Source organism: Chinchilla lanigera, unplaced genomic scaffold, assembly GCF_000276665.1.
Source record: "Chinchilla lanigera isolate Chin_1 unplaced genomic scaffold, ChiLan1.0 scaffold00026, whole genome shotgun sequence".
Lineage (NCBI taxonomy): Eukaryota > Metazoa > Chordata > Mammalia > Rodentia > Chinchillidae > Chinchilla > Chinchilla lanigera.
Window position 1 is genome coordinate 11,960,469 of NW_004955427.1, and position 22,723 is coordinate 11,983,191.

At 39.3% G+C, this 22,723-nt stretch overlaps 1 protein-coding gene across 4 annotated transcripts in view; it reads left to right on the forward strand.

Moving 5' to 3' along the window:
- The first annotated feature begins 10,582 nt into the window (after nucleotides 1-10,582).
- Nucleotides 10,583-22,723, forward strand: part of Cd96 (CD96 molecule) — an 86,135-nt gene continuing 73,994 nt past the window's right edge. For all 4 annotated transcript variants that reach the window (XR_261254.1, XM_005386365.2, XM_013515037.1 and 1 more), the window contains exons 1-2: nucleotides 10,583-10,690; nucleotides 12,579-12,935. Coding sequence is in view for 3 of the 4 variants with exons in the window: in XM_005386365.2 (XP_005386422.1) it covers nucleotides 10,630-10,690; nucleotides 12,579-12,935 (418 nt within the window). In the remaining variant the exon portion in view is untranslated. The remainder of the gene's footprint in view (nucleotides 10,691-12,578; nucleotides 12,936-22,723) is intronic.

Consider the following 22,723-nt stretch of genomic DNA (forward strand, 5'->3'; position numbering starts at 1 on the left):
GATTCTAACATGGCAAAAATAATCGCTAGTTAAAAAGTTTTCAGATGCAATTCTGCCAAGTACTTCCACTGGAAATGTAGACAAGACGTGTCTGGAAGCCAGGCTCGGTGCTGCATGGCCTCCCCTACAGCGGTCCGTACTGAGAAACCCAGCTTTGTACAGTGTTGGCTGGTGTTGGTGCAAGCCATCCAGTAGGACACACCATGCATGTCTACACTGTCATAGTAGGTGACTGTGGGACAGTTGTTCCATCTCAAGAGTGTATAGACCACGTCTACACTTTATCCATTTTTCTTTTTCTTTATCTACCCTTAGTTTTGCTGTTGTTGACATTTTATTTATTGTCTGTCTTGGAATCTGGGCCCTTTTGCTTTTGTTTTCAGTCAAAAAATATATTCTCAGTGTGGATGGAGAAAGGATAGTTTACAAATACACAGCTCTGTTGGATAGAAGATAGCTTCTAGTGTTCTACAGAACAATAGAACAACTACACTTGACAAAACATTGAATATTACAAAGTAGCGAGCAGAGATTTTGAATGTTCCCCACACAAAAAAATGATGTATGTCTGAGGTGATAGATAAGCCAATCTCTCTTATCTAATCATTACACATTATATACATGTGTTGAAATGTCAAAATACCACAAGATGGAGCAGAAGATGACTGCTGACCAAACTGTAGAAGAGCCTTAAGCTCATCCAACAAGACAGCCCAGGATAGTCTTTCAAATTTACCCAGAATGAGGCCAGCAAGGGGTCAGGCCTCTGTCCTACCCCTTCGTCATCCATTTATTACAGGGGCGCTGTTTGCAGGGAGGAAGCATAAATATGACCGAGAATCAATTTGTGTGTCCCGGAATGTGAGAGACAATTATGTATGGATTTGCCACTCAAGGGTGGATTGGAGTTATAGCTTCATTACGGAGGTGGGAGACTTGACTCATCCAATATTCTCCTGCCAGTTTTACCGTGGGAAGAATGGGAGTATTGCAAGAGCATGAACAAGACCACAGAAGATCTACAGGAGAAAGAATACCTCTCTCATTCATCCCAATAAAATACTTTGGTACTTGTTTTTTGAAGTAGCAGACACAAAGGGCTATTTTTTTTCATCTAAACAAAAAAGCCTTGGAAGATTCCAAGTATAAGCCTAGGGTCTGCTATCTATTGCCTAAACTGCTCCAGCTCTATTTCACATACTCACCGCTAGTTGGATTGACCTCCACTGTCTGTTTTTCGTTCTGCTCAGCCCCTCAGCCACAGGTTTCTAAATTACCTGAATTTCTCTCAGAAGAAGCAGAAGGGAAACAGAGGGGATCTAACCAGATTTAGAAAGGAACAGGGGCATAGGGCCATATGTTCCCCTAAAAGCATAACCTATAGCTCTTATCTCTAAGGGTGAGATTTCCTGGTGTCTACAAGGGCAGTTGGGAACGTGGCAGAAAGATGATATGGAATGGCTCCCTGAGACTGTAGGAAAGAGGGCCCTTGAAGCTAGTGACTCACTAAGGGTAGCTAGAGATAAAAGGTCACCTAGAGGAAAAGCTCAAATGCGACTTTGATTATGATGAACATAAAAAGGGGCAGGCTGGGGTCAGTGGCTACTCAAGCCGCAGAGCAAGTCATTGAGAGCTCCCCACCTGCCCTCAAAGAATAATAAACACGCTGAATAAAGTACTGGGAAGAACAAAAGTGTGACAGCAAAGGAGACACACACTTTGAACTTTAGATCACACACGTGGAACCTACATGCTCCATAGAATGTTTTGTTTTTGTTTTGTTTGTACTTGGCAGAGGCTAAATGGTTTATTATGTAACTGGGTTAGCAGCTGATGTCCAGGCAGCTCTTAATTGTCTGACTTTGGCCTCCAGTGAGTAACCAAAACAAAACAGAAAGAAAGAAACAAAAATAACTAGGAAAGAGAAAAAAGAAAAGAAAACTTTCCTGAGTAAAGAAAATTTTCCCTGAAGGTGTCTTACCTGCTAGCTGGGCTCACCAAGAAAATGTTACCAGTTAATGGGTCTGTTTTTATTTACTTTTCTCTTGTTTCTGAGACAAAATACCCCACACCCAAAGTTAAAGAAGGAAAGGTTTATTTAGCTCACAGTTTGTATAGCTTTCAGCCATAATCGGCTGGTTCCACGTAAGGTGGCACATAGCACAGCGGCATCAGCTCGTGGAGGTGAAAGACACCAAAAGCCATAAGAGCAAGAGAGGCAAACCTCTTTCTGCCTCTTTTATTTTATCCAGATTGCTAGGATTAGGGTGGTGCAAATCCAATCAGTGGACTAATCCATCAATCACTCACACTTAATCCCAGCACCTTTAATCCTAGCATTGAACCATGAATCAATCACAAACTCTAGATTCAGCTCCCTCCAGAAAAGCCCCCTCTAAAAGAGCATGACGCTTTGGGGGAACATCTAGACCAAACTGTAACAGGGTCCTAGGAAATTTTTCCAGGTTCTTGATGTCCTGAACAAAGAAATGGAAAAGACGCATAAAAAAGGTAACGAGGATATACATTTAATGAAGGTGGGAAAGAAATACACTCTGCACAGAGAGAACTGGCTCTTGTACAGAGTAACGATAGTCATGAGAATGAGGGAAAAGGGTCTTTTGTGTCTTAAATTTGGGGATTGGCTCCTTCCTTCTGCAGATAAGGCGCTAAGATGATTACCCTATCAATACTGACTTGGCTGGCACTAGATTTAAGTTGTTCTATTGAAGATTCATTTGGTTTTGTGCCAGATATAAGAGAAGAATTAAAAATAGCACTTTTCTGATTGGCTGTGTGTACAGTGCTCAAGAAATGAAGTCACACTGGATCCTCTGTTCCTCATGTGTGTCCTGGGTCACATGACTGTGATGGGTTTTTCTGAGTTGTTTCACTGGTTTTTCCCCAGCTGTGATCTTCTACCTCAGTATCCAGTATGTGTTGAATACATTTTGGGAGCCAGAGACAGAGTAGTAGGAAGACAGTGCTCGTATGCACCCCCTCCCTGTTACATCCTGTGACCTTTATTGACTTCATCATTACACTGAGCAATAGTCCCCTTGAACAGGATAGGGACCCAAAAGAGTGCAATAAGGAGGGAAAGACAGTCAATCCAAGAGTGCACTATCAAGCTGCTTCCATTATGTCTTAGAGCCTATGGACATTTTCTTAGAAGCTGTACAGCGTGCACCTTAGGAACTTTCACCTGAGTGACAAGGATTTATTTACCAGCTCCTGCTCCCCCTGCTGGTCGAGGATTGCCCTGCATGGTGTTAATTCCCCTACACTACCAGTGTACACCTGCATGAGTGGATGAGACCCCCAATGCTCAGAGACCCGGGTCAGAAAGTGAGATGTGCTCAGGTTGGCTGAGGAGAAATGCTTTCAGGTTCTGCCTTTGAACAGCCAGCTGTCTGCACAACAGCCGGCATGCAAAGGTGGTGTGATGGATGTTGTGATAGAATGGAAACATATATTTGTTTTCTGCCCTTGGTTGCTGATACAGTTTCTAATAACCCATTGAATCTCTTGTGATAAGAGTATTTATATATGCTAATGAAATAACCAATGGCTGGACCTCCTAAAGAGCCAAAGAATGGGGTCCAGTTGGTAGGGAAACCAACCATGAGATCGGAGGCTTGGAACTTTCAGCCTTGTTTCCCAAATTCCCAAGAGAGGAGGGGCCAATGATTGAGTTGATCACTAGTAGCCAATGGTTCAATTAATAGTGCATACATAATGAAATCTTCATAAAACACCAAATAGACTATTCAGTCAGACTCCAGACTGCCTACCTGAAAGCAGCTGGAAGTTGATATATTTGGAGAGGAAATTTGTGTGTGAAAAACACCACTAGATAGCTGGTGTCCGATGTGAGGTGTTGAGAGGCTGTATAAGACAGTAGAAGCACTTTGTTTTTGCCTATCTTTAATAGTGGGTTGAGAGAAGAACCTCCTATAAAGCATGGGTATTAAATGCAGTAGAGGTGACTCAGACAAACTCTTGCCCTTTATGAGCTTACATCCTATTAGAAAGTGGTAATATACTAACAGCAAAATAAGCAACTTATCTTCTCCTGGTGAAAAATACTATAAGAAAAATGCCGTTGTTTGTACACCTTGAACTCAGGCTGGGGCTCTTTTTAGATGGTTCCAGGGGTCAAGAGAGTTGGAGACACTTGAACAACTCCAGAATGAGAGAATCCAGTCATACTAGAAGCCCACGAAAGAGCAGAGCAAATGCAAAGACCATGGGGTTGGATGAACAGGGACAGAGAGAGGGCCAGAAGGGAAAGCAGTCTGGAGCCCTGGGAGGCAGGAGAGGTAGCCGGGTTCCAGAGGGGCACACTGTACCTAGTAAGCTGTGGTCGTATCTGGGCATGCTCTAGAGATGTGTGCAGAGGGAACGCGTCTTGGAAATTTACAGAGATGGCTTTTGAGGGTTGAGCATTTTACATGTCACCATCAGGGTTTTTGAGATATGTTCTTCAACACATCATTCCTCCAAGTCATGTTTGAATTGTGCACACCAGTGAACAGCTTGGTGGGGAGTGAGCCTAGTGGCATCACAGCGTCGTATTTCAACCTGATCTTGTTGTCCTCTACTCATGGCCATGTGAACAGTAACCCCTCTGAAATTATTAATCTTTGCTTCTCTATACAGAGAAAAAAAAGAGTCCAAGGTAAAAGCCAAACACTCCAGTTCAATTGTTTTGGTATAAATAATTGTGACTTCAAGATTCTTTCCCTTCACTCAGCAACAGATTCCTCATTTATAAAATAAGGCAGTTAATTCTCCGGAGACTCCCTGGTTCTCTAACCACAGGTAAGGTGTGAAATTGACACAGGTACACCTTATGCCAAGTAGATTCTAACTCTCTCAAAAACAACAAGATATTGTTTTGTTTTAGCAAATAAAAGCCGTCAGGATCTTCAGCTTGCTTCAGAGGGCTCTCCATACACAGTGTTTTCCATTGTTCATTTATTTCCAGTATTGATTGCCGCCCCCAGAGTTGCTAACTTCTCAGCCAGGTGCCAGGTAATTAGAAATGCTTCCCTATTAAGCCACCAGTTCTGAGTATTGGGACTAGAAGAGCAGCTAAAAAGAGAAAGGAATTGTTTGGAGATGCAAATAGGAAACCTGTAGTGCCTTTTCTGTACAAAACCAAGGAAACGATACATAATAAGGAATAGAGAATATAAAATAGAGTAGATGCTGTGTTATATAACATGGGATGAGGCTGATGCAACACTTTTAATTAAAAAATAGCATGCCTGGTTTCACCCCGAGTTGGTCAGAAGTGCTCCAGGCAATTAAATGGGAAAGCAAGCAAGGGAACACGTATGCAAACAAGGACACCTCAGATATATACATATATATGTGACATTTTTATCTTACATGTGTGTCTATAGATACACAAGACATATCCCACTATTGTCTTCTCTCTGCTATATAGAGGCAGGTTAGTTAAAGGAAATCTCATTGAGATAAAAAAAAAATGTGTGCTTTCTGCATTGTTTCTTGCTTGTCAAGACATTAGGGGCAATTTGCATTTTAATTTGGAAAATGTTGGTTTCAGTTGTTGAATATGTTACACAGCGCAACCATTTGCTTAATCACATAAAATAACAGTAATAAGTAGTACAAGATCATTTGTAATGAGCCTTTCGATCTTGGGTGAGACATCCTTACCTCTTAGGGTCTCAACTTCATCCGGAAATGAAAGACTCATCTATTCTAGAAGACAAATCCTGGCAGGGAATGGGCATCCTCTGTCCACAAGCGTGCTCAGACCTCTGTTTTTGACTTTTTCACAAAAGGGACAAATCTTTAGAATTTAGACTTCCTTTCAGGAGGAGTTTGGGTTTTGCTCTGTATTATCTATTTTTAGGCTCTAAAATCAAGCACAATACTTCTCAGTTTTTCAAAATGTTCTTTCTCCATTGAACCTGGAGACATTTTAAATACACTTTAGTGCTTGTAAAAAAATTGCGATTCCTCTAATTTAATCCTGGAAATATTAATGGTTTCTTAGGTGCATTTCTCAAAAAGTCAACATTATTATATTAGTATTAAGTCAATATTAGATTCTCAGAGATTTGTCTGAATCTCAATCTCTCTCCCTCCCTCCTGCTCACTCTCTCTCTTTCTCTCTCTCTCTCTTTCTCATCTCTTGTTTCAGTTTGCAGCTAAAGAGAAATATTCAAAGCATTCTTATTCAAAGCATACTTATTCTGTTGTTCAACTGAATATTATAATATTCCTCAAAATAAAAATGTAAAAATTTCTTATTTATCTTTCTTAAAATTATTTTCCTGTACATCCATATAATATAGTATTATATAACCATTTTTCAAAGAAGTGGATCTTTGTTTCATAACATGTACATGTGTCTACATTATATGATGAAGGAAAAATGTTAGAGTTAGTGCCCATGTAGTAAAAATTGATTTTGTTCATACACACATGTTTATATAAAAGTCTATAAAAATATATAACATGCATGTTTTGGTTGTCTGGATAGTTAGGATTCCAACTGATTTTTATTTTCTTCATTATCTCTTTAAATTATTTTCTTCAATTATCAGATATTGATTCTGTAACTGAAAAAGTGCATTGGAATTAGTCTTAAATTGGGCATGAGGGTATATACCTATAGTTAATCCCAGTGATTAGGGAGGCTGAGACAGAAGGATTGCTGTGACTTGGAGGCCAGCCTGGGCTAAATAATGAGTTCAAGGCCTGCGTGATCTGCATCGTGAGATCCTGTCTCAAAAAACAAACAAAAGCACTGGAAAAAAAAGAAAAAGAAAATTAGTCTTAATGATGGAATTAAGTATGGCAGTAACAGTAGTGGTAAAACAGATTGCTATGCTGAAAGCCTCGTAACATTCTTTCGTTTTCGTTATGTGACAATTTGTAAAATTCACTTTTGTCCAAAGTCCACTGATTCTTTGACAACTGCTCCCTGATGAGTGTGACTCCTCCAGCAGGAATCCAGCTCTGGTAATGTTTCCATTCTTCTCATTCAGAGCAGGGAAACTTCAGAATAGATTTTGGCTCCGTGTCCAAGTGGACGCCCTGCCTGCCTTCCTTCCTCTCTCTCCGTAATGTCTGTGTTCCAGTCATACCCAGTCATAACCACTGCCACGGCAGGCCTCTTTCTAAACACATGGGAAAATATAAAACTCTTGACAGGCTTCCACTTCCGCTTTCTCCTTTCTTTCATTCAACTTACATGTTCTCACTCAACTCAACCTTTACAAATGTTTCTTTATAAAAAATTAATGTCATGCTACCTGATGCTAAAATATCTATAGTAACTCTCTCTACCATGAAGAAATAAACCTATACTCCTTAGCCTAAAATTTAAAGTTGCCCATAATCTCAACTCACCTTTTCGACAGTTTTCTTTCTCAACGAAGCTTCTGGTCCACCAGAACAGCATGAACACTGGCTTGGTCCTGAACCGAATACTCCCAAGTGTTAGCTCTGCCGGGAATGACTTACCTTGTGGTTTCCACCAGGCTGACTTCTATGATATAAAACCAAATTCAGATTCCACACTTCAAGTGTTCCTAGCTCTCTCTATTACAAAGACATCTGTCCTCCTTTTCTAAAGTCTTATTCTGCCTACCCACTGGAGCAATGCTTTACCCCACTCAGCTGTCTTGGCGTACATGAATGCTCTTTCCCCAGCTGAGTGGCACATGTCTTCAGAGCAAAGGCCGTGTTTTGTGCTGAGTATTTTAAAATCACCAAGAGCTGCATCTCTTCATAACCCCTTAAAAGTTGACACTCAATAAGTAATTTAATTAACTGAAACCTTAAGCGTCATGTTTTCTAAGCATTTTGGAAAACGTGCGAAAACCTAACACTCTATACTTGGTATCTTTTATGTATTCAGCTAAAGAATAACACAGAAGGCAAATCTTTGAGTTCACTATAACAGAAACCACAAAAACAAGTTTACCTATTTTTTCAGTCTGCCTATTTCTGAAAATGTCCTTTTCTCATTGAATGTGTTTAGACACAGCATTTAAAAAGTTTGTCCAAAACTTGTAAGGCAATCACGGCTTGCCTCTGGCAGAAATAATGCGTCTTCCTGCTTCCCTTTGTCAATAATTGAATTTGCCTCTGAAGTTCAAGAAGTTCAAGATTTCTTTTCATGTGTGAAACTGACTGCTTCTGTTTCCTTTTTGTATGCAGCAGACTATCATATAAGACAGAAGAAATGCTGTGCCACTGGGATTTGGCGAGCAGGGAGGATAACAGGAAAGATTGACACGACTTCCATAGAACAGTTATTTTTAAGTAGAGAGAATGCTTATACCCACACTGAAAGGGGCCTTAGAAAATTTTACCAGGGTGGAAGAGCAGCGGGGGCGACACCCACTGCCTGAGAGCGATGCTGCGCGGGCTGCTGCTGCCCCCTGCTGCACACACGCCGTCACGAAGGGGCGGCCACCCCGGCCTCTCAGCTGGAGGAGACCAGACGCATCCAATTAGCATTCAGCGGGCACCTCTCCGGTCTAGGTGTATTCTCAAGGAAAATTAGTCAAATCTGATGTCTTCAGGCCACAAAAGTTTTTAGACATAAAAACCAGGAACCTGAAAAACAACTAGAGAGGGCGGATTTGCCCACGAGCTACTGAACACCTGCACCAATCTAAACCCCGTGAGAGGCAAGGATTCTATTAAAAGTGTGTCTGCAGCTCGTGAAAATAAATGATAACTTTCGCTTCTATGAGGTTTTAAAAGCATTGCTTCGCTTTTACGGAGTAGGAGATAGGAGACCTCCAAATGCTCCAAGGGCAGTGTTCTAAGAGAATTCAGTGAACTCGGATTTTCATTGGTTTTCTAGCTAGGTGAACTCTTACCACGACAAATGGATCGAAGTAACAAGAATCCCTTCTCCGGGGTTGTGAAATATCCTGATCCATTGGAAAGCACCGCCTTACAGATGAGGGTGTGCAGGGGACATCTCCTGTTTGTGCTGCTGTGCTTCAGCACTTTGACTTCCTGCAATTTTCAGAGGGAAAAGAAAGTGATGAGGGCATCCAGAGCAGTGATGTCATCCAAGGACGGAGCTCTCAAACCCTTCCTAGAAAAAAAATCACTCTCAGCACCACCTGCCCCAACTTCTCTAGTAAAATTTGTAGGAAGGTATATATAAGGTAAATATAAGCTTTGGGAGGACCTAGCCTAGGAAATAAGTAACTCCCTCTTCTGACTTTTGCAGGCAACAAACATCATTAACTGAGTAGCATTAGGGATGCTAATTGTCATAGCAACTCATTAAGGACGCTAATTGCCATGGCAGCAGAGGCATAGGTGGCAGTCTGGACATCTAGAAAGATGGTAGCCCTTGACTCATCCCACACAAATCGCTCTTCAGCTATATTCTAATCTCTGAATGGTGAGTGATGCCTTTTGTCTTAGCATCATCCATATGCCCCGTATGTTCTTGCATGGAGAGGTAAGTACATACACAATGACAAGCTGGCACAATTATTGCCGCTGGACCTCAGGAGAATTGTCACATCATGAATAATTCAACCCTCTCACTTGTGTCTGGTCTTGCTGGGTAGTGCTCATACTCCTGTAGGGAGATTGGTGTCACAGTGCAGTTCCTCAGTCTTCCTCATAGCTATGCATGTATTGTTATTCTTTTTCATTCAATGTTTACTGTAGACCTTAGGCCTAACACATATTTTCCTAATGTTGGGGAGTGAAGATGGCCTATGTTACCCCAAGATGGGAAAACCAGTAAGGAAAAGAATTTTCTTCACGTACTTTCATAAACAACCAGGCATTTTTAACAGGAGTCCCTTCTACGACACTCTATCATGGTCCCCTAACAGGAAGTAGCTGCGTGGGTGGAATAGGCTTGCTAGCTGAGGGAAGGGGGAGAGTCTCTGACCTTGGATTCATCAGCAAAAAGGCCCCCAGACATCCAGGTGGGAGACTTTCTCACTGGGCCTCCATCTTACCCCAGACGTGTGACAAGGAGCCCTTATTTCATGTGTCCCAGAAAATAGGGACTTTCCTGCAAGAGACAATAAAGTTCCTATAACTGAATTACTGCTCCCTGTTGATTTTCAGATTTTATCCAAGTTGAATGTGCTCCCACATTGCTCCTTCACATTGCAGAAATTCTGGAAGTAAAATATTTCTTAAGATTGAACAGAAAACTATTATGAAAGACACTAAGTTCACATTTCTTAAATAACGTTGTGCCTTCAGAAAAAGGTGTAAAAAGTACATTGCTGACTTCTCTGCATGCTTTCCTTTACTTGGATATTAGATACAGCTTATTTGACTGATGCAGGGTTCCTGAAGAAAAGAATCTTGGGGTTCAGAAAAGTCCTCTAAAGAAGGTAATGCACAAGATCTCAGAGAAGTTTCAGCAGTGTTCGGTTGAAGGTGACACTTAGCCCTGAACCACACTACCTTCCTGTGTATGTGCCACTTCCTGGAGACTCACCACACAGCACACAGACCCAGGCCTGTGGTAGGTCTGGGGTTTTAAGCACAAATAGGGTGGGTAGAGCTTGCTTGGTCATAAACAGACATCTACTGACTTTCATGCTCATTACGGAAATGGTCGTGTAAGCTCCTCAGGCAGCGATGGAGAAGAAATGGACATTTTGTGCTGTCTGCTCCATCATCCAGATACAGTTTGTCAGGGGTAAGACTTCCTGGTTTCCGTTCTTGTCAGATCACGTGCTTTCTAGGCTTCTGTTCATTTAACATGCGTCCTGATTCCTGCTGAAGGTGATCACTAAAGAGCAAATAGCTCTGAAGGTCTTCCGTTGTGTATTTAAATGCCAGCTATCAAAGAGATGCTAGAGTCTAAAAAGATTACTAATGAACATTAAAAACAAGAAAAGAATGTGTGACTTGTGCTGCTTCTCTGAAGTATTTTCACCTGTTACCTTCTTACATGGATGTCTGGACTACTTTGGAAACTGCTTCTTGGAAACAAAATGAAATGTTCTCCAAATGGCGGTCAGAACAACTCCAAAAAACTAAAAAGAATCATAAAGCCATTGTCCATGCTCGGAGCTCCTGGCTCAGCTTTTCCCCTCTCAAGCATGCTTTTGCTTTTGGTTGCAGCATGTATTTCTCCTCCAAGTACTAGTCTTCAGGGGGGTGGGCATTTGTTGAATGTTACTCAGCTATGTGTAGGTATGGCCGTGGGAGACAAAGGGGATTCTTTACCCAAGAGTGGGAATCAGAACATAATGAACTCATTTAAAAATGGGAAGAAAAGAGATTAGTTCTGCATTCCATAGTATGAGGTATTACAGTGAGTCTCAGTGCTTTAAGGATTAACTGTGCTTTTCAGGTACAGCTATGAAGATTTCAAGAATTGCTAAATCAAGGAGATTTGGAATATAATGCTATAGGCATATTATTAAAGAATAGCTCATAGGAAGTTACACTTAACTGTACTAACTGCTGTCTGCCAAAACTCCTTGCATCCACAAAAGTGTAATAGTTCCTGCTTGTCAAGTACCTTTGAAGGCCTTGCTTCTTTCAGTTGCTTGTCATCTTTTTATCCTTTTCCGCTGTGAATTTCTATGGGACTTGTCACAATAATATATCATTTCCATAATAGTATTTCAAAACAATTCTAAACAAGTCCACAGTAGCAAACACGTATCAAAGGATCAGTGTTTTAGAAATTTCAAGTGCCCTGCACCATTTGGTCAGGTTGGTGGAGGGAGAGGGGATCTTCCAAGTCCAGCAGTTCAGAACGCTGATTTGAGAGGCTGCAGTGTGGAAGCTCTTCGGGAGGCACCCTCTGTCCTCCTCTCCTCTGGAGACCACATTACATGGAGGTGAAGGTCCTTTCCATCCCCTTCTGGGGAATATCTGTTTTCTTACCCTACTCAAAAAGACAAAATTTGGGAAAAAGACAAAATGTTGGCACTTTGGATATTATGAAGATTTCTTAAGTTGGTACTTTGGAGATTATGAAATATACAAAGAATGTAGATCGTGGGCGACCAAATTGGTGTTCTTTTACTGGAGATGAGACTGAGAAAACACTTTATCCCTCTGTGCTTCTGTTTGCTCTCTGATGAAGAAGCTGAACAATATCACTGCTTATCAAGGGGATTAAGCAGAGAATGTGTATAGAAACCTCCTATAAAAACATATTTTGAAACCATGTTATGTAGATATGTGGTATATCACTTGTGTGTTATATAAAGCTATTGATTTATAACATAGAAAAGGACAGTTATATTAAAAATGAGAATATTTCCTCATGCTCTTCATTTTTCAAATAGGTTTAATTTTATTAGTAGGTAGTCAGAAATCCTAAATTATTATTTTTTTTTTTTGGAAAGACCAAAAGACAAAGAGAAATGTTTGTATGTCAAGTTTCCTGTATTTTTCCTAATTAATGCCTTCTCCTTTGTACTGAGTTTAATGGTTTTCTCTGCACCACACAGATCTCTAAGTCAGTCAGAAAGAAACCCCTCAGTTGTTCTCTTATCTCATTGAAGTGATCAGGAAGTCACCCCATGTGAATTACATGAACTAATGGCTCCATATTCCCTTTTTAGGAATATGGGAAGACATAACCAGTGAAAGAGAAAACATTTACGCTCTACCTGGCTCTGATGTCAACCTGACATGCCAGCTAGAGGAGAAAAGCTTTTTGGTGCAGATGCAATGGTCCAAAGTCACTAACAAGACGAACCTGATTGCCGTTTATCACCCACAACACGGCTTCCACTGTGCCAGTGGGAGTCCCTGCGAGTCCCTGGTGACTTTCCTACAAACTCCTCGGAATGTGACAAAGTGGACTCTGCACTTGAGGAATATCTCTTCATCGCTCAGCGGAAAATACAAGTGTAGCTTCACTCTGTATCCAGATGGCATTCGTACTAGAACCTACAACCTTCTCGTTCAGGCACCCGGTGAGCGCTGCTGCTATAGAGGGAAATGCCTAGCTTCTGCTCTCTTTCATCGAACAAATATGTGTTCTCCACCAACTGTGTGCTCAACATGGTATCATCTTGTATGGGATGTAGAAATTCGTCAAAAGTGTCTAAAATCCCAAGTGTTAATAATAAGAACTACGACAGTTCTGTGAAAGAACATTTAACAGTGGTCAAGGAAAGCGTCCTTAAGAAAGAAACACATGAACTGATGTCTGAAGAATGAATAGATAATTTAGGAAGAGTCAGATCTTGTGACTGACCCAGAGAAGGGAATCAGCTCTGTGAAGAGCCCTGTAGGGTCAAAGGCAATGAGAAAACGCCAGTGGGCTTTCAGTGCAGAGATTAATGGATGAGGCTGGAGATAGAGGGACCTTGTCTGTCATATTCAAGTCTTTGATATTTCTCTAAGAACTATGAAAAGATACTGAAGTATTTCTAACAAATGGAAGATGTGACATTTATAGCATGGCTTTATTTCTTATAAAGCTATGATAATGGCTTCAGGGCGAGAATAGTATAAAAGCAGACAAAAAGAGAATGGGAGCAAGTTAAGAGACCATCCCAGTAGTTCAGAGGAGAAAGAGTGGTATTGAGAAAGAGCACCATAGAAAGAAAATTACATGTTTTATGTATGGGGCAGAAAATATAGGTATAACTTTGTCACAAGGTGAAAATAGGACAAGAGCATGATGAAAGTAAAGGAGAGAAAAATGGAAGGTGGCATCTAGGTTTCTGGCATGTCCACCTACATGGCGATGCCATCACTGGGCTGAAGACAAAGGAAGTGGACTGGTTTGTGAGTTTGTGAAGTCAAGTCTGAATAGTTAGCATAGGGCAGGTAAGAGGAGTAAGGAGGCTACTGGGCATGCAGCTTTTATGTCATGCATGCTACGGGGGCTTGCATTAGGAGGCAAAAATCCTAGATTTAAGTTCCAGCTTTTTTCTCTATAGAAATGATTTCATCTGAGGTGCTTCATGTAAATTATTTGAGCCCCTTTGGAGAACAGTGATAATAATATTTGCCCTAAATTACCTGGCCCTAAAGTAAATGACTTCCATTTCTACTAATGGAAAGAATGAAAAGGAGTCAACAAATGGAAAATGCACTGGAAATGGAACATTTTAAGCTCAGGGACCAAGTGACCTAGTAAAACACACACACACACACACACACACACACACACACACACACACACAGTAAAAATTACCTCATGGAGTCCCTGCTAAAGGAGGCATGGCACTATCTAGGACAAGCAGCAGGTACAGATTTATTATCTCCTCTCTGTCTCTTACCTCTTAGCTGCACCAAGACCAGGATATTGGAAGACTCCCTTGTAGGCTGAGATACCATGAATGCCCTATATTCTTTCTGTTTTCTGGAAAATGAACCCCTTCCCACACAAAAAAAAACTTAAGTTCAACAGAGGATATGGTAGGTGGGGTAGGGTTGAAATAAAGAGAAACAGACGACCTGTGTAGAGCAACATTTAGCAAAACATACTTTAAAGTTAGGAAACCTGGATATGAACATTGACTATCATTTACTATATACATCATCATGGCCAACTTATTACACATCTCTAAGCTTTTATTTCCTTCCATAACAAATGTAGACAAGTATCCTTCCTCTTGCATGGGTACCATCATTTTGATAAATGAGATCATCCATGCAAAGCTCTTAGCATAATCCCTGCCAAAACGTAAGAACTTGGTAAATGGTATCTTTTATTACAGGTAATAATATCAATACTAAGTGAAAGCTGTTCCTCAGTTCTTATTAAAGATGAGTCCACCTCTTGTTTTTATACTGGACTAAGCTGGAACCCAGTAGGAGAGCTACCATACATTAGTGCAAGTACTCTTTCATCTTGACTTCACACACCCAGATTTTATATGTGCGCCTGTGCCATCAGCTATGGTATGGTATGTCTGGGGACTTGATCTTTACTCTGTTGAGAATGTACCACATGGGTGGAGATTCTCTAGAAAATAGGGTGTGTGATAGGGCGAATGAGGACTGCAATGGAAAAGAGATAATACCCAGATATGGCACTGGCATTGTCTTTAAGGAAAGCATACTTCTTAAAATAAAGGCCAACACGAAAGAAAGAGTTAAATTTGTAACTACTAAACACTAGCAATGCTTAGAGGGTCAGAGCCATAGTTTCATCCTTTATGTCTGGAAAATTTAGGATCTTCTTATTGTAACTTTGCTGCTGGTATGATATATCAGATGAAAAACAATGACCTCTGAGTTAGAGAAATTGTCCTGGTATTGTGTATTTGGTACGACAGAATCAAAAGTTAGAGATCAAACCAGAGAGTGATATGGTTTACATTTGGATGTCCCTCTGAAAGCCTCATCTGGTCAGAGGTGGGAGTTTGTGGAAGGTGATTGGATTACAGGGGTTCACAGCTGGCTTGCTGTTGAGAGGTGGGGCCTGGCTGGAAGAAGGGTCACTGGGATAGTGACCTGGAAGGTGTGGCTCCATTCTGGGTCCTCCCTCTGTCTCTGCTTTCTGAGTGCCATGACGTGAGGACCTCTGCCTGCACCATGCTGCTCTGCCATGCTGCCCACCTGGGAGCCAGACAACTATGGATTAAAATCTCTACCAATATGCACTACAGTAAGCTTCTCCTCCTTTAAGTTGTTCAGGAGTGAGCTAAGTAACTAAGACAAAAAGGAAAAAAATTTTCACTATTAAGTGACCCCAAAAAAGCCTAGTCTGGAGCTAAGGAGGAGGAGCTTAACTCACAGGAAGCAGCAACCCCCCAGGAGCTCTCCCAAGTCCTCTGGTGGCTGCACAGCATCTCACTCCTCTATTCTTTAGAACTCCTCTCACTTCCTCTTCATTGCACCACTTCCCTCCTTTGAGATCCCATGCTTCCAAGCTAGTTGGGTAAGCGAGACATACACGAAGTGCAAGCACTTAGGAAGTACACAAACAAATGCACATTGAAGTGAGGTCTAAGAATCTAAATATGAAAATCTTGAAGCACCGGAAGTGGTTGGGTTAGTTACCTCTTCCCGTCTCTTTTCTCTTGTCACCTGAGTCATTCTTCCTTGTCTGGCCACAGAACAGTGGGTGTCAAAAAATCCTGTTTCCATGTTCACTCAGGGTTTGGCTGAGAAGGGATTCCGTTCTCTTTGCACAGTATTTTGTGCGTGTGCGTATCTTAGTGAGCCAAGGCTACAAACAGGAATTGAAATATAAAACAATTTGGTATTTGCTTCTTTTTCATTTTCACTTGGTAAGCTTTCTTCCTACAATAGGAGCTTTTGAATTATTGTAAGAAACATAGCTCTCAGAGCTAAGCCTTGGATTATTCTAATCTACATTTCTTTAATTTGAGCACTACTGGATCCTTGTCATGCTTCCGATTGCAAGATTTTAGATGTACTAACCATAGTTTCATTTAATTCTTTATCAAGTGCCCTCTTTTGATTGAAGATAATAAAGATATTTCATTTTGGTATCAGTTTTTAAAATATAAGGATGTTGAAAAAAAAAAGCCATAATATCTCCCCAGAATTATAAAATTAGTATGTCCTTCATATCATCAAATATCTCATCTGTCTCCCTTTTTTTACATTTTGTTTGTTTACAATCTTATCCAAATACTTTTGATAGATTATGATTATTTGATAAATCCGTATTGGTCTAAAGGCTCTTACATTTCTGTTTTTCTGTACAGTGCCTTTGTTGAATAAATTTGATGACTTATTTTATAGCTCCATCCAGAGCTGGAATTTTGTTGTTATATTTTTATGTATTGCCATGTTCTTTCACTTTATAGAGAGTATTACTATTTGATCACATTGAGGTTTTTGTTTTAACGTTTTGTATTTTGGCAAGAGTACATCAGAGACACATAAGGTCTGGTTATGTGATATTAACAGTCACTAATGATTATTGCCTAGATCTATTAAATCATTATGATTTGACAAATAGTATGTTCTAATACTCTAATTCTATCAATATTAATTTATTAGCCAAAGTATCTATAAAGATAAACTTCCTTTCGTGACCCTTGTTGCTTATTAGATGAACACTTTAAGAAAAGCAGAGTAGACATGGATGCAATCCTGGGTTTGATCCCCAGGACAGGAAAAAAAGGAGAAGGAAAGAAATACAGAATATTTACTTAATTCTTTCTCTGTATTTATCACTTTTTTAAATTATTTGATTCACTAGAATTTTTAGAAGATGTCCTTAAGTGTTTGACGTTAAGTATCTGAATTCATATAAATTTAAACATATTAATGAGTTCACCATAACTATTATCCTTATTATGCTGAGAATGTCCTACCTATAAATGCTACTAACCTTTGTGATATAAGTTGCAAGTATTTTTCCCAGTTTGTCACTTATCCTTACTTTACAATATTGTTTCCAGTGCAGAATAATTCTTGCTCTTATAAAACACAATCACTCTTTCCACTTATAGATCCTGATTTTATTTTTCTGTTTTTCTGTTTTGATCCTGAGTACTGAAGCCAGGGCTTCACGCTTTGATCCTGATTTAAGTCATAGTTTAGAAAACATCTTCCATTTCCAGGTTACATAGAAATTTTCTCTTGTTTTTAACACTTAGAGAGTTTCTCTTTCATTCTTCTAATTTTTCACACATTTTATTAATGCGTATTTGTTATACAGATAAATGGGGTTCATTTTGGCAGAAGTGTACATGCACATAACACATTAGCCTCTACACACTCCATTAACCCGCAAACTCCATCTTCCCGCTCACTAACTTCATGTTTTTAAAAGACGTGAGTTAATGTGCATAATGTGCTTTGATTTTATTATGCCCGCTATGACCCATCCTTGTACCTCCTCCTCCTTCTCCCCTTACTCCTGTCTAGTAATGGTCTTCCCTCTACTTCCTTGTCATCCTTTTTGTATCCCACACATTAGGGAGAGCATGCTGTATTTGTCTCGCTGGGCCTGGTTTATTTTGCTCAGAATGAGAATCTTCAGATCTATCTGTTTTATTGCAAATGACTACATTTCATAATTTCTTTATCTATGCATGCGTGGATAAGCTCTTAGGCTCAGTGTGGTCCATAGCTTGGCTGTTGTATATTGTGCTGTAATATAGACGGGTGTGCAGTATCTCCATGAAATGCTGACTTTGACCCTTGTGGGTATATACGAAGGAGTGTACAGCTAGTGGTAGGTCTATTTCAGTTATTTGAGAAGCTTCCTATGGATTTCTATAGCGGCTGCACTAATTTACATTCCTACCAGCAGTGTAGGAGGGTTCGGTTTACTGCATCTTCACTAGAATTTATTAATTTTTTTTTACTGTATATGTTCTTGAAGGTGACCATTCTGACTGAGGTAAGTTCTCAATGTATTTTAATTTTTATTCCCTAATGCATAAGGGTATTGAATATTTTTTCATGTAATTGTGAGCCATTTGTATTCTTTTGAGAAGTGTCTGTCCAGTTCCTTTGAGCATTCATTGATTGGGCTCTTTAATTTTTGGTGTTAAGTTTTGAGTCCTATATATATTTTAGATCTTAAAGAAATCCTCTGTTGGAAGAGTAGTGGCAACAATTTTCTCCCATTGTGTACGCTATCTCTCCACTCTCTCTCTTTTTTTTTTTTTTTTTTTTGCTGCACATATCGTTTTAATTTCAAGTAGTCGTATTTACTGATCCTCATTATTATCTGTGTTGCTGGAGTGCTATTCAAGAAGTCTTTACCTGTGCCTATGGCCTCAATCATTTCCTTTTTTTTAGAAGTCTCAAAGTTTTAGGTCATATATCTAGGTTTTTGATCCATTTTGAAGTGCTTTGTGTACAGGGTAAGAGATAGGGATTTAGTTTCAATTTTCTACAAGTAGATATCCAATTTTCCTGGCACCATTTGTTATAGAATCTGTCTTTTCTCCAACATGTGTTTGGTTCTTTGATCTGAAACTGGTTGGCTGTAGTCACATAGGTTTGTTTCTATGTCTTCCGTTGTTTCATTGGCCTACATGTGGACTATCGTGCCAGTATCGTTCTGTTTTTGTTGCTAAGGCCTTGTAGCATTGCTTGAAATTGGGTATCGTGATGCCTTTGGCCTTGCTCTTGTTGCTTGGCATTGCTCTGGCTATTCTGTGTGTTTTGTGTTTCTGTTTGAATCTTAGAGTTGTTTTTCTAGTTTTGTGAACAGTGCAATTGGTATTTTAATGGTGACTGCACTGAATTCCTTTTGGTAGTATGCTTTTTGTAATATGGCCATTTTAAAAGTGTTCTTTCTGCCAATCCATGAATGTGAGCTGTTGTTCCATCCTTAGTGTCTTCTCCAATGTCTTTTTTCAGAGTTCTGAAATTTTCATTTTAAAGCTCATTCACCTCTTTACTTAGATTTATCCCTAAGTTTTTTTTTTTTTTTTTTTTTTTTTTTTTGGAACTATTGTGAATAGAATTGGTTCCCTAATTTCTTCCTCAACTACTCCATTCTTGGTGTATTGAAATGATGCTACGTCTTTTGATGATAACATAACTGGCTACTTTGCTTAATTTCTTTATCAATTCCAAAATTCTCCCAGTGGAATCTTCAGGGTTATCTAAATATATATGAAGAATAACAAGGGTAATTTTTCTTTCTTTCCTATTTGTATCTTTTCATTGCTTTCACTTACTTATTGCTCTACCAAAAGTTTCAAGAACTACCTTGAATAGAAAGGAAGAGAGCAGACAGCTTTGCCTTCCAGATTTTCTCCATCCAGAATGATACTGTCTGTGGGTTTGTCATATACACATGTGTGAGTTTCTCTACTGAGAAATGACCTTTCAGCACCTTGTTTGTTCAGGTCTTTTTTGTCATGAAAGGATGTTCAATTTTGTCAAAGATTTTTGACAATTGAGGTCATCATGTGCTTTTTATCCTTGATTCTATCTATACTGTGCATTACATTTACTGATTTGCATATGTTGAACCATCCTGATATCTGTGTAATGAAGCCAACTCAATCATAGTCTATAATCTTTTTAATGTGATGTCACATTTAATTCGTAAGTGTTTTATGAAAGCTTTTTGCATCTATGTTCATCAAGGATATTGATACGAAGTTTCCTGGATTTTTTATATGTCCCTGTCCAGTTTGGATATCAGGGTGGAGTTCCCCTCATATCATGAGTTTGGAAGCATGTCTTCTCTTTCTACTTCATTGACTATTTGGAGAAGCATTTCTGGTAATGCTTCTCTAAGAGTCTGGTAAAATTTAATAGTGAACCCATCTGGTCCTGAGCTTTTCTTTGTTGGGGAATTTTTATTACTGCTTTAGTATTATTGCTTATGTTTTTATATCTGTTTAGGTTTTTTATATCCTCTTGCTTTACTTTAGTAGGTTGTATGTGTCTAGAAATTTATCCATTTCCTTTAGATTCGCTAATTTACTAGAATATAGGTTTCTATAATCTCTAATAATTCTCTGGATTCCACTGGTACCTGTTTCAACAGCCCTTTTTCATCTTTCATGGTATTGATTTGGGACTTCTGTCCTTTCATTTTGGCTAGTTTGACTAAACTTTTATCAATGTTATTTAACTTTTCAAAGAACCAAATATTTGTTTCTTCTTAATTTTTTTTGTTAGAATATATTTACAATGCATAGTTAATTTATTCTTTGTGGAGTGTCAGTGTATATTATCACTGGTACGTATCTCATTTTGATTTTTTTAATTTCCCTTTCTTTTCCCTCCCTCCCTCCTATCTCTCTTTATCCCTTCCCAGCTCCACAAAGTGTATTGCCCTGTTTCCTATCCCAACTTTCTTGTATTGATCCTGTGAATTGTTCTTTGTGTCTCTATCTCAATTTTAACTCTGATCTTTTTTCTTTCTTTCCTTCTGTTTGGTTTGATTTTAATTTGTTCTTGTTTTTCCAGAGACTTCAGGTGGATCATTAGGTTGTTTATTTGAGATAGCATTGATATTTTTATGCAGTTACTCATAGCTATCAATTTTCTAGAATTGCCTTTATGTTAGAGATTCTGATAAATCTCATTTCAATTTTCATTTAGTTCTAGATTTTTAAAAATTCCTTCTTGTTTCCTCAATGATCCACTGATCTTTTGTCTTGGTTACTTTTCTTGCTGCTGAGACAAAGTTAACCACAAGTTAAGGAGAAAGTTTATTTCAGTTCATAATTTGTAGGGCTTTCAGACCATACTCGGTTGGCTCCAAGGCTGGGTGGCATAGCAGAAGGACATCAGAAAAGAGAAATAGTTCATGCTGTGGTAGGCAGGAGGCATCAAGGAACAGACAGAAAACAGTAGTAGCAAACCTACCTTCCCTCTCTCCTTTTAGATTCCATCCAGGCTATAAGCCTATTAACTGGTACCAACCACACCCAGGGTGGACCTTCCCATTATCTACACCCAAGACTATGCTAAGCCATTCAATGGACTAATTTAGTAGTACACACCTTATATCCCCGGTATCACACACCCTAGACCCACCCAGCTCCTATCTATGAGTGCATGAGGCTTTGAGTGGACAAGTAGATACAAGCCCTAACATCTTTTAAAAGTAAATTATTCAATCACCATATGTTTGTATAGTTTCTGTGGTTTTTCTTCTTTTTGATCTGATAAGTTAAAATATGTAAAATTTTTTAGATTGTTAAAATAATACTTGCTTTATGATCCAAAATATGCTGTGTTTTGGAAAACATTCTATGAAAAATGTATATTCTGTAGTTTTTGGATGGAATATTCTGTAGACATCTGTTGATCTGTAGTAGAGTCTAACTCTGAGTTTTCTCTGTTGATTTTTGGCTAGATGACCCATCTATTGATGAAAGTGTAGTGCTAAAGTCATTCACTATTATTAGATTGGAACCTATGTATCTCTTTATGTTGACTATTGTTGGTCTGATGAAATTGAGTATAGCAATGTTCATTGCATACGTATTTATAAGTGTTATATCTTCTTGGTGAATTGCTCCCTTTACCAAGCTATAGTGGCCTTTGTTGTTCCATCTGACTGATTTTCTCTTGAAGTCTGCTCTGTCATGTGAGTTTAGCTGCTCCTGACTGCTCTTGAGTTCCACTCGAATTGAATATTTTTTATTCTTTCATTTGCAGTCAATGAGTGTCGTTGTTCATGACATGTGTTACTTGCAAACTACAAGGATCTAGGTCTTGCTTTTAATCCAGTAATCCAATCTTACTGTTTATGTCTTTTAATAGAATTAAGATAACTTGCATTCAGAGTTATTATTAAAGAGCATGTACTAATTCTCATCGTTTTGCTTTTCTAATGTTTGATTCCTTCCCACTTCTCAGCAGACTGTCCAGTCTTCCTCTTCTGTTTATAGGGTCCCTTCAAGTATATGCAGCATTGCTGTCATACCGCTCGTGAATTTCCTTCCCTTGCAATTTTGTTTTTTGTTTTTTTTTGTTTTTGTTTTTGGTTTTGGTTTTTCTCCGGTACCGGGAACTGAACTCACAACCTTGCGCTTGCCAGGCAACCGCTTTTGCTGCTGAGCTAAATCCCCAGCCCCCCCTTGCAATTTTGAATGACAGCTTTGCTGAACATACTGTAATGTTCTGGGCCAGCAGGTGCTTTCTTCTGGGTATTGAAATATGTCATTCCATGCCCTTCTGGACTTTGGTGTTTCTGCAAAGTCATCTGAAATTATTCCAATGGGTTTCCCTCTGTAAGTGATTTGATGTTTCTCACTTGCTGCTTTCAACATCATTTCCTTGTTCTGTAGTTTTGTCCTTTTAACTACAACATGATGTAGGGACATGATTTTGGGGG